The sequence below is a fragment of the Atractosteus spatula genome, chromosome 4 (genome assembly GCF_055471065.1).
Source record: "Atractosteus spatula isolate fAtrSpa1 chromosome 4, fAtrSpa1.hap1, whole genome shotgun sequence".
Classification (NCBI taxonomy): Eukaryota; Metazoa; Chordata; class Actinopteri; order Semionotiformes; family Lepisosteidae; genus Atractosteus; species Atractosteus spatula.
This window is the reverse complement of record NC_142709.1, coordinates 20,239,691-20,252,326: the sequence shown is the minus strand read 5'-3', so window position 1 is coordinate 20,252,326 and position 12,636 is coordinate 20,239,691. Positions and strand designations below refer to the sequence as shown.

General features: G+C 33.3%; 1 protein-coding gene across 2 annotated transcripts in view; it reads left to right on the top strand.

Moving 5' to 3' along the window:
- The window catches only part of diaph3 (diaphanous related formin 3), a 458,904-nt gene that overhangs the window by 181,695 nt on the left and 264,573 nt on the right, over positions 1-12,636 (top strand). For both annotated transcript variants that reach the window (XM_088913166.1, XM_088913165.1), the window contains 5 exons: positions 793-929; positions 3,049-3,154; positions 10,700-10,810; positions 11,163-11,281; positions 12,491-12,607. In XM_088913166.1, the coding sequence (XP_088769292.1) occupies positions 793-929; positions 3,049-3,154; positions 10,700-10,810; positions 11,163-11,281; positions 12,491-12,607 (590 nt within the window). The remainder of the gene's footprint in view (positions 1-792; positions 930-3,048; positions 3,155-10,699; positions 10,811-11,162; positions 11,282-12,490; positions 12,608-12,636) is intronic.

Here is a 12,636-nt window from a genome sequence, read left to right as displayed (position 1 = left end):
GTGATTGTTTTTAATTAGCCTGACACAGTGCCATTCTGGGCACTGATCTCAACATCTTTGCTCGATCTCTTGCACCAGCTCTTCATGAATGGGCATCTATTTAAAGTCCTTCGCTTTCGCTGTTGTCTGAGGGAGGCACAACCCTCCTTCCTATTCTATCATTTCTTACTCAGTGGTTAACAAATGGAGAGATGATTGTGCAGAATAGTGGGATGAAATCATATTATGGGGTGGTGAAAGAGGAGCCAGGTGGAAGGTGATCATGTCATTTCACATTTCACTATTTTTTATCTTTGCACTGAATGTTGTTATAATGTACAGAAAGTTTAAAATATTATACAAAGGTTAAATACTAAAATATTTGAAAAAAATAGGAGAATTGGAGAAGTGGTGGTAATTATTCATTTTAAGCCTTTCATTCATAATCACTAATACTGCTACAGGATGGATGTGCACCAGTTAGTGTCAAGTACTAATATGGCACAGAGTACTGATCTACTGATTACTGTTCTACAGGGCTCGACCTGCCCCCCAAATGAACACCTTCAGTTGTTGAACTGCTAATATTTTTCCTAATATTTGAGCCTCTTATTTTTGGTATTTTCAGTTGCACAATTTATGGGCTTATTTGAATAATTATCAAAATCCTGTTATCTCCAACATTAATGGAATTAAAAGTACTTTGAGACATGCTTTAGTCATACTTGTAAAGTCTTAATCCTCTTGGTGTTACATTAATTAGTAAATGGGATGTTATTGTTAAAATTAAATATAACTGTTTTTTTTTTTAAGTATGGACTGGAGCGAATCCTTGGAGAGCAGAAAAGTCTATGCCTACTGGCCAGAGCTATTGACCCACGACAGCCAAGCATGATGACAGATGTGGTCAAATTACTGTCTGCAATATGTATTGTGGGAGAAGAAAACATGTCAGTATATGTTCATATATTTTGTAATAAGTGCACTGCTTTTTTTTACAATCTAGGAATATGTTGAAGTTCTCCATATTAGATGAAAGTGTATATGAAAGAGTTTATATTTTTCAATGTATTGAAGTTATTATGTATAAAGATGCAGCCATTTAAAACACATCAGGTGAAGGGCGGAATACTGCAACAAGTGCAGCAGTAGGATGAACAGCACAATGTAATGCAATTTTTATTTTTTCAAATAATCTGATCAAGATCTGTACTCTGTAAAACTGCCAGGTGAATCTGTGGATCCTTAATGTACCGCAACTGCGTGTGCCTGTAATGGAAATTATTTTAATGATAAAACTTAAATGTTTATTCACCGATTAATGCTTTCCTGCTAATACTGTGATAATACCAATATGCTAATACTGTACTGTAGTGATGAATGGTTTCATTAACGAGTTTCACTCGTACAGTGTCAGAGAACTGTATAACACTAACAGAATTATCATTTTTAATTACATACAGGCCAGTAGTGATCTAGTGATGTATGACTAGCGGTTATGTACTGTAAGTTTCAATGTAGCTGATTCAAGACTGTCCTCCTCCTATGAGAGTGACGCAGTGGTGGTTCAGTGGTATAATTCTTCCCTGCCGCTCAGGACACCTAGGTCTGATTCCTGGCCAATGCCTGGCTCCTCTGAGCTAATATTTTAATAGTAAAATATCATATATAAACTATTTTGACATTTTTCTTCATTCTATATATCAGAATAGGTTAAATGTTAAATTAATTTTAAACATAACTGTAGCACTAGCATGGATGAACCTGCATAGTGTAGAGCTTTCTGTAGTAAATGTGACATCCTGGGGCTGTTTCATAAAGTAAGATTACTCAGTTAGCTGGATATGTAAAACAATAATTAGTTTGAATTTTGTTTCAAATTTTGTTGATTTTTTTTAGGTTTACATATGCATTAAAATATTTTATATTTTGTCTTAATGCTAATTAAAGTAACACTGCAATATGACAATATGCAAGATAAATTATGCCATGGGTATATGAAAATGCTCTCTCTTCCCCACTCAGAACCTCATTAGAGATGTCTTTATCAAATAAATCAACTAAAGGAAAAGGTTATTCTAATGGCCCATTGGCTGAATTGCAGACGTAGTTATTAACTATCCAGACTTTGTTACTAATGTTAAAAAAGCCAGCTGAAAAAAACATTAAAACATATATTGTATTTTAATTAAAAAATATAAGAATATAGTGTAGCCTACATTACACTGCAAAGAAATATAGGAAATAAGTTGAAACGAGTATGTCAAAACTTTTCCAAAACAGCTACAGCAAGTGACCAAGTTATAGAATTTGACGCAAACAAATGTTATGAAGAAGGTGAAATACTGTGTACCTTAATTTTGATTTTCTCCTTCTTCTGCCTGTGTTATACAGTACTGTAAATATATAGTTATATTCATAAATTAATTGTTACTACTAAACATTATACTTCTGTTATTTTTTTTTCAGGTGCCAACATTTCACTTAAGTTGCATGAATCCATATTAATATTTCATATCAAATGGATTTAATGAAGTAGTATAACAGATTTGGTGAAGCTAGCATTTCACTAACAAAAGGCACCTCAAGTGCCACCTATCAACCTTGTTTGGACAGAAAAATTTAAATTTGACATACTGAATCACACTGTTGTACAGTGCAGGTAGCTTACCCTGGATACAGGTTTTAATGTCCATTCTGAATGGCTGCATCTGTATAACCATGTCCTAGGCAATACAATTTAATTACAATGAAATTTGATGAATGAACTGATTGTTTAACTTGAATGAAGAAAGATAGGCAAAATTTCTTCTTCAAACCCGAAGACAACTCCTGAAAATATCCTTTTAATCATATCATAGTTTCCTTGACATATAAAAATGTTTCATATCTAAATAAAAATTCAATTAAAATGTTTTTTGTGTATCAAATTTTATAGTCAAGATTCATTATCTTTGTGTATATTTTTATGGCTTGTTCCTGTAGTTAAAAAAACAATAAGAAGACAAATAGATGATACATTGTTTATTGTATGACTTTATATGTAATGAAATGTGTTTTTCCACTTAGTTTGGAAAAGGTCCTTGAAGCTATAACTACTGCTGGGGAACGGAGAAGCATTGCAAGGTTCCATCCAATTGTTGAAGGACTACGTGATCGGTCTGTGCAACTACAAGTAAGTGCTTAGGCTGCTGTTGATGTTGTATGTGACTACTCCAAAATCTTTTAAAGGTTTTTAAAGGTAAAACAAGGCATACATGCATTGCAATGTAGCATCTGGAAAACATCCTACAGTACCTTCTTCTCCCATGCATTAACGACCTGATAATTTCTAAGTATTTTAAGTTACTTAAGAACATAAGAAAACAATACAAAACAAAAACAAATAGCCAATCCTAAACATTTTGCCTAAAAACACTTTAAACACTGCATTTTGCTTAAAAAGAACTGTAACGTGTATGGGCAAGGCCACAGATGTCACTCGTGTAATGCAAAGCCATTGGAGTTGTAGTGTTTTTAATAGGGCTATGTTGCACCTATTTGCTGAAGTTTAACAAAGTTAACAGGATATAAGGAAGGTACCCGATTTGCGTTATTTTTTTCTAGTTTACAAAAAATTAAAAGTGTATTAAGCTTGCCATATGTGAATTTCTTCTAGTAAAGAGACTGCTCAGTAGCTTCTTTTGAGCACAGTACAGTACTGCTAACAAATGGGGTCTGATGTAGGTTAAAGGACCCGAAGACTTTGGTTTTTGGTTCTGTCAGAATTGATCTTTGCCTTATTTCTAGTGGAATCCTACAGTGCATAAGTATGTTTAGTATAAAAGACTGATATCCTTTCAACAAAGTTGAAAAGTGTCATCATTATATCAATGCCTCAAAGATAATCAAACCAACAATAGCGATATTTTTTATCTTCTGAAAAAAATAATTGGTTTAAATATCAGATAACAGACACTGACCTATACTTTAATCTCATCTGTCTCTCCAAAACAATTTTTTACTTTTGTCAAGTTACATGGCATGCGATCACTTAAAGTCAATTTTTAAACAAACATGACCTTTATAGGTTTGACTAGTCTGTCATTATGGGGTCTTGATTGTTGAATGGTTTTGAAGGTTGGTATGTTTTGTGAGGTTGCTAAGAAAATTGTAAATGTAACTTCATCATGTACAGTGAGTTGAAAAATTATGATAAGGCGGTAAAGAGCAAGCCAATCATTTTATTGGAGTATGCTTTGGTGTATAATTTTGTCAGTAAGAACATTATTTAGAAGGATATATATATACGAAAAATGCAAACTTCGTTTTGAGCAGGACAAATTAAAATATTTGTTAGATGCCTAAATTATTTGAAGTCTGACCAAGGCATCAGTCCCTTAGATTGTTTGCATGTATACTAATTATAATGATTAACACTTTATTAGTAGAACTATGTTTCTACCTTTTTGCTGATCAAGTATATATTTTATTGGTAACTACTCATATTATGTTAAATGTTTTTTAACAAATGACTTAAGTGTTTATTTCTGCAGATATTGAGAATTGTTCAGTGGTGAAGTTCTCAAGACTTTTTTGAACTTGAAACTTAGTGTTTGTCTTATTAAAAAAAAAAGAAAGCTTTCCTGGAGTGTGCTTAGATTATTCCTACTGGTAGTTCACAACAATGATCCTCAGGTGCTGTCAAAACTAGAAGCTTAATGATTCTATGTAAGATCACACACCAACAGCTTTTGGGGATTTGTTTGTTAATTATTAATTTACCTGAAATAGTTTAGCATTTCTGCTGGATTTTATACTTTCCCTGAAGGCAGATCATAATCTTATGTGGACAATTTGTTGTGTGGTAGAGAGACAAAGACTTTGAAGTGGAAATTGGAGATATTGGATTGAGAGAATTAAAATCTTAATTTATCAATTGATTTTAAGATGGATGTAGGCAGACCGAATCAGAAAGCTGCAGTGTAGAGTTGTGGTTAGGACTGTGGAATTGCAAATGAAAGGTTATGGGTTCAAATGCTAGATTAGATGTTGCTATTGTACTGATGAGTGTGGTATTTCATTTAAATGGCTGCAGTAATTTGTTCTCAACTGACTTTCTTGGGAAATGATTGTTTATAAAATCTGATTAAAGGTTTAATATATTAGATGTAATTTATTAGTTTTATTTTAAAATCTAAATATCCTCAATAGCTTTACTGTGATTGCTAATTTCTTTAAAATATAATCAAATTGTTTTTTTTGTAACCGTTAGTTAAATTGTATAAGATTTTCCAATAAAGCATTTTCATAAAGGGATCTAAGCTATTCCTACAGCTGGACATGACACTTTCTGGTTTGCATTTAACCTGGGTAAGCCAGCTGAGAGAAGGATTGCACTCAAAAATAGACTGAACTTTAACACACAAAAGATCATGTTCCCGTAGCCCTTTGAACAATTTGCAGATGTCAAATGGAGTCATATTCAAACATTTGTATGGCTATCTGGACACAAACTAATGATTATAGTCTTAGAAGTTAGTTTACAGAAATGAGGAACACTTATTGCAAAAAAATGTAAATGATATGCTTTACCACCTTTGCTCTGTAAAATACTAGATTTTATTACTTGTCAGGAAACTAAGTTTTGTACAACAGCAACAAATTTGTTTATATAAAAAAACCATGTATACTTTGTTTAACTTTAAGTGTTAAAAATTCTGCATCAGATCAGAGCTGAAGACCGGCTAGTTAAGAGTATTATGGTATCAGTGTTAACAAGCTATGTTAGGCTGTGTCTGGTCAGTACTGGAATGGGAGACCTACAAGGAAAATCAGGTTCTTGCTTCTAGCAGTGTGATGGACAGCTTCCTTCTCGATCAGAATGTTTGCCTTATGTATGTCACAGCAGACATTGGTGCTTGACAAGTTTGCACTTGAAAATAAAAGTTCTAAACATCTTCTAAAGCAAAAAAAAATCCTGCCTAAGCCTATTCATATAGTATTTATGAGCTTACTGAAGATCATCTCCAGTCTGTACTAACCCATGCCTATGTATCTTTTGGTCACTACTGTATTTTTTGTGAATCACATAAATTCAGTGGATGTGCAAGATCCAGACAAGAATCAAATAAGGATCCACTTTGAGTGTACAGTAAATGATCTGGATTTATTCTTTGGTATTTACTTTGGTATTTATTATGTCATTGACAAAGTGTAGGTGACATTTTCCTTGGCAGAGATGCATCTGTACACTATTAGTTATAAATGTAATTTAAAGCTCCTGTACAACCGAAGAAGATTCACTTGTGTTTTACCCACCAAAGAAAGTTACCTCTTAAAAAAAAAAAAATCACACCTAAAGAATAGGTTTACTGGACTTTAAAAAAAAAACATGTATAGCTGCAATCCAACATAGTAGCATACTGTAAGAGAAGATAATGTGGAAAACTGTTGAGGCTGACTCTGTATACAGCGCAAAGTGATGGTCCAATGTGACAAGACCTTTGTCAAAAAGCATCTTTTATTTATGACATTGTAGCATGAATCCAAGTGTTGTTAATGACTGCTTAAAAGCTGCACTGACTCCCAATTTTATCTGCCAAATGCTTGTAGAATAATGCAAGTAAATTTCTAATAGACAAGGGAGTTGGAGACATTAAGCAACGTTCCATGGTTGGAGGCTTCTTTTATGTTTTATTGATATTTTTTTATTTCTTTTGAATTTCTGATGAATAAACCTGATCCCTTCTAAGCATTGCGTTATTAATTTATACAGCCATCTTATCTTGACAAACACTTGAAGCACTTTCTTCTGGCTGAAGTGTTACCCTTGGGGTAGGTCCTCAAGTTTCTGAATAAATCTGATATTGTGCTTATAGTAATATAACATTTTCTTAATCTTTAGCTTTGCATAGGTTCAATGCACAACATTTTATAATTGATGTGCAGATTTTTTGTTGAAAAGTTGAAAATTGATACAGAATCATAAGTAAGAGATTATAAAATTCAGGTAATTATTATACGTCATAATCTCTCAAATGTTTGAATCATACGGTATATAACATTTAACACTTAAATTAAATAATATCACAAACCATGAACAATATTTCAAAATGGGGGGAAATTAAAGCTCTGAAATTAACAGAAGCAAGGCATCTCTACGTTCTTGTGAAAACTGTGACCACTGTTTCAATATTTACGGCTATATTAACTAATACTGTAAGTCAATGCTTTCTTTAGTCAGTCTGAATTCCGCCTCTGCAGTCAACATACACAATGTTTATTTCTGACTGTTCAAAATTCGTCAGAATCCCCTGTCAGTACCAAATTCCATTTTCCACCAGCTTCCAAAGCTGTTGTATTTTTTGACAATGTTTTTTAAAAACTGGACTGATGTTATATAGTACCTAAAAGCATGTATAGATTTTGGTCCATGTATTATTTCACATCAATTAATAATACAGTAATTAATACCATTTCAGAAACTTTTAATTTTAAATATTTAAATTACTTTCACTTATGTTTGCTACATGAGCAGATGGGGTGTGATTTGTGGGGAGAGATATTTTCTTGATTCTGCCTTCCTCCATCCAGTAAGACTACTGCCCTATGACCCAAGTGCCAAAAAAGGAATATTTATTAAAGCAAGGGGGGGGAGGGGGTATTTGAACTTTTTTTTTAAATTGAAACCAATAATGACAACTTGTAATAAATACATTTACTGGATTTCATTATAGACAGAAGATCAGGTTTCTTGGTTTGTGTCACATTTTTCATAACTATGAATTTGGTAGTGCCCTAATCATAAGACATATAAAGCATTGGAAAAAAATATTTACTTACAGTAACGTAGAAATGCTGACATATGATTTGAGAGTGCTTGACTACATGTATTTGAGATCAGTTTTCAAGCGTCCTACATAAAACTGAGAGCAAAGACACAACAAAGCTATTTATTGTCTTTAAATATCCTTTGCTATGGTTAATGTTTAAAACGTGATGTGTGTAACATGTTATGGATTACATTTCCGAATGTTTCCTTGTTGCTAATGCAGGCTTTATTTAAGTATTCCACTATTCCTTCATTATACAGGTAGTTAAAACTCAATAATAATTTTCAGTATTTAAGTGTTGTAGGCATTCTCATTTAATCTATTTTCTAACACAACTGTTGTACCTGTTGTGGTATTTACAGCGTGCACAGATTTTAACTAATGATTGTAGTTTAACATACTCATCCAACAATAAGAGTCTTTAACAACTTGAATTTCTGTTCATAACAATTGTTCTTTATCATCTAAAAACAAGCTTATTATATTTTTACATCACTTATTACTTACATTACATCACTTATATATTTTTAAACCAATTGTAATTAATTGGATAGTTACTAAATGGAAAATTGTCAGACGTGGGTAGTGTATTATGAAGTTGGTAACCTCTTGTTAATTTGTTGCTTAAAACTGTGATTACTGTATAACTGTAAAAGACAAAAGGTTAACTAAAGAACCTAGGGCAGTGAAGTTGAACATTTAATGATAATCATTTCAAGGAAGAGAAAGTCAATGAAAGACAATGTCAAAAGCATTTTTGTTAGTAACATTTACAATAGCCAGAATTTCAACTGTAGTGTTAGGAATAACAAATCTGCACAGGACATACAACCAAGCCCATAATATTGTAATAAAAAAATAAATCAGTAAAAGTTGATTTTCTGGTCTTAAAACACTTTAGCGTAACAACAAAAGCTCATATTAACATAATGTAGTTAGTTTGCCCCAAAGCCCAGTAGCAGATGGATTTCTTTGCATGTTTGTAGATATGTAATTCTCTCATGCACACTGAACATAACATTAGAATTTTACAATACAGTAGCTACAGAAAGTTATTTTTTAAAATTCCTGTAGCTTTTAAATTTTAAATTGAGCGCATATTTATTAAAGATATCATAAAATGTAAAAGTAAATTGACCCTAAGGAAACATTCTCAATAATGGATTTTACTTTAGTAGCACATTGTATCATCTATGCATAGAACACTAGCAATAACAGTACAAATTTACCTTAGGAAAAACCTTGAAAAGGTGAATAGGGAAGAACCTTGTATATGTTTGTGATGTTTCATGCAAGCAATTTGAAATGCCATTAATGAGAATTAAAATTTAAAAAGAAGCTACTTTCCTAATTTACAGGAGTTTTGCTGTAATAAACAGTTCTTCCATTAGTATTTGTGCAGCTCAGACCTACAGACTGGAAGAACATGAACACGTCATTACTCTTAGATGTGTTGCATTGCCAAAAAGTTTCACTTCATAAACATGTCATGGAATATGGCCTTTTCTGTTCTTTAGGGAGAAACAAGTATTTAGTAATTTAGTCCAAAAAGCTATTCTGTTTTGGAAGGTAATGTTTTCACAGACTTTAATATCTAGGTGGTCATTGAGTTACTACCATCTGGAAAACGGTACCGGAGCATTCGGGCCCAAACTACCAGACTCAGAGACAGTTTTTACCCCTGCACTATTAAACTATTAAACTCCCAGCCTCTCTCACCTATATCTGAACCTCACAGTGCCTTCTTTCTTACCAAAAACTCAAACACACATTGAAATCTACCTCTACCTCACATGTCACAAAGCTTACTCCCAATAATTTTCTGTCCTTTATTTCATTCTGTTGATGTATGTTTTTGCACATCCGATGTTGTTTTGCACATTACCTGTTACCTGTTGTTGTTTTGCATACTGCCTGTTGTCTCTGTCTTTTATTATACAACTGTATTGCTGTTTTTTTGTTAGCTAAATAGCATTTCTTTATAACATATACCTGTATATGAGTATAATGACATTAAACGTGAACTTGATTGTATGTTTAGTGAAAACAAGTATTGGAAACTTGAAGTATTGTTTTCTCCCTATAATTCAAGTTATTGTATGTACAGATAAATTACAAATACATCAATATATTAAATAAATATGATCTAGATATGGTGATTCATTACCAAATATTGCATGTGAAATTAGATTGGCTGAATACCACTGTGAAAGACAAAGAATGAACTGTGAAACCTACACAACTATTATAACTAAACAGAGAGGAATGTTATTGAGGAATGGAAAAACATGTAATTTTGTGGATAGAAGATCAAGCATAAAAATACATGCCTCTAAGCATTACCTCTCATCAATTAAAGTATGCATTATCAAGTATTACATTCATTCTTTGATTGTGTTTAATCTTTTTCCTTTTGGGAACTTATCTGAAGGAGACAATTTTCTATATAAATAAAAATTGTTTTCCTCGCTGTTATTATAAATAGTTGAGTTGAGAATGAATATTGAACTGGACAATTCTCAATCACTACATTACTTGTAAACCTAACCAAAGGATAGGTTGAAAGGGTATTTCACTTATTATCCAGATAGATTTAAAGTTCTGCCTGACTTCATAAGCAGGTAGTACTCCTAGCAATCACACATTCTACTTTTCTTTCTTGTATAGGAAGGAGTAACAGTGAGTCTAGTAAAAGCAAAATTTGACTTGATTATTCATGCTGCTTGACTACTTTGAAGGGTATTTTTTAAAATGTGATGGCTAACCTTTTCTGCACATTCAAAGAATTTGAAAAAAAACCATGGGGTTTAGTGTGCTAGAGTGGAACCTTCTGTCATTGAAGATTGAGATATGAAATATTTGGGGAAGCTGAAAATGTTTAATTTTCTGAATGTTATCTGCTGTAGGTTGCTTGCATGCAGCTCATCAATGCTCTTGTTACATCTCCTGATGATTTGGACTTCAGGCTTCACATCAGAAATGAATTTATGCGATGTGGGCTGAAAGAGATATTGCCGGTAAGTACCCTGTAGACTTTCTCTATATTAATATTTAAATTAGTTGTCCACTTGAGTAAAAGTGTCTAAATGCTTCCTGTTTTAACAGTTGTAATCTAAATGGTGAGTTTTGCGAGTCTACACGTGTCTTTCAGAATTATCCATCTTTTTGGAGCATATATGTATGAGTCAATATTTGAAACAAGGACAGAATAGCACTTCTTGTTCAATAAATGTTTTGTTAAACACTTTTACAGTTTATAAACAGTAGAAAATTCCAATCTGAACTCCAGTGTTGAATTGTTGCATTCATAAGGTACTTTTAAATTACAGACTGTTTATGCTCCTTCCTTTCCTTATTTTACATGTGCAGCATCTGAATGTTATTAAAAATGATGCACTGGACATCCAACTTAAAGTATTTGAAGAACATAAAGAAGAAGATATTATTGAGTTTTCACACCGTCTGGAAGACATTAAAGCAGAATTGGAATATCCTTTTTCTTGCACCCATTTAATTCTTATGTGTTGTAAAACAGCCGAGAAATTGATTAAACGTGGTTCTAAAAGTTCCTTTTGTCCTCCAAGATGACATTAGAAGCCAGAACTAGATTTACACCTTCCCTTAGCTCTCAATGATAGACTAATTTCTTTCATAATCTTTCCTTTAAATTTAGTTAGGCCCACATATTCTCTTTGACCAGTCTGCTGATAGTACATTCTGACAAGAGAACAGTTTTTTTTAGGTCAGACACGTCTCACATTTAACCAATAAAACATCACTATGATGCAGTGAGTTGGAATAGTGGGTGGGTCCATGTTTTAACATTCTAATAACCTTACATTTTATAAGGATGATAATATTCTTTCAAATGTCTAATGCAAAGGTTTGATTCTAATGTTTCTTTAATTTGTTCTCTCGTATTGGTCAGAGTTTAAACACATTTAAACCAGCCAGCAGCCGTATCACTCTGCACCTCACAACTGGCAAACCACTGAAGCTAAGCAGGTGTGAGCCTTGTCAGTACCTGGATGGGAGACCTTCTTGGGAAACACTAAGGTTGCTGCTGGACGAGGTGTTAGTGGGGCCAGCAGGGGGATCACCCTGTGATCTGTGTGGGTCCTAATGCCCCAGTATAGTGACGAGGACACTATACTTTAAAAAGCGCCATTCTTCCGATGAGACATAAAACCGAGGTCCTGACTCTCCTGTCATTCAGAATCCCAGGGCGCATCTCGAAAAGAGTAGGGGTGTAACCCTGGCGCCCTTACCAGTCATGGCCTCCTAATAATTCAAGTCTGTGAATTACTCTGTTCTCCACTAATAGCTGATGTGTGGAGAGTGTTCTGGCGCACTATGGCTGCCGTCGCATCATCCAGGTGGATGGTGCACATTGGTGGTGGTGGAGGGGAGTCACTATTACCTGTAAAGCGCTTTGAGTGGAGTGTCCAGAAAAGCGCTGTATAAGTGTAAGCAATTATTATAATTATTAAATTAATAGCTTACCCTTCTGAAGCACATTTTTTTGCTTACTTTAACTTTAATTATTCTTCACTAATATGTAGAACTGTATTACAAATCAAGTTCCATCATATATAAAACCCACTCAAGATGTTCAAAACAAAATTGCTCTAACACAATTGCAAATTTTGTACTGCAATTATTATTCCAGTGCTCTTTTTTTCTTTAACATTGTGTACTGATGTCACTGACGTCTTCAACATGGTGATGAATTTAGTCAAGGATACTAGCGCAGAAGGCTATTTTCTGTCCATTCTGCAACATCTGATGCTCATCAGGAATGATTATTTTATCAGGTAAGGATACCCTATATTGGGCACAAGAT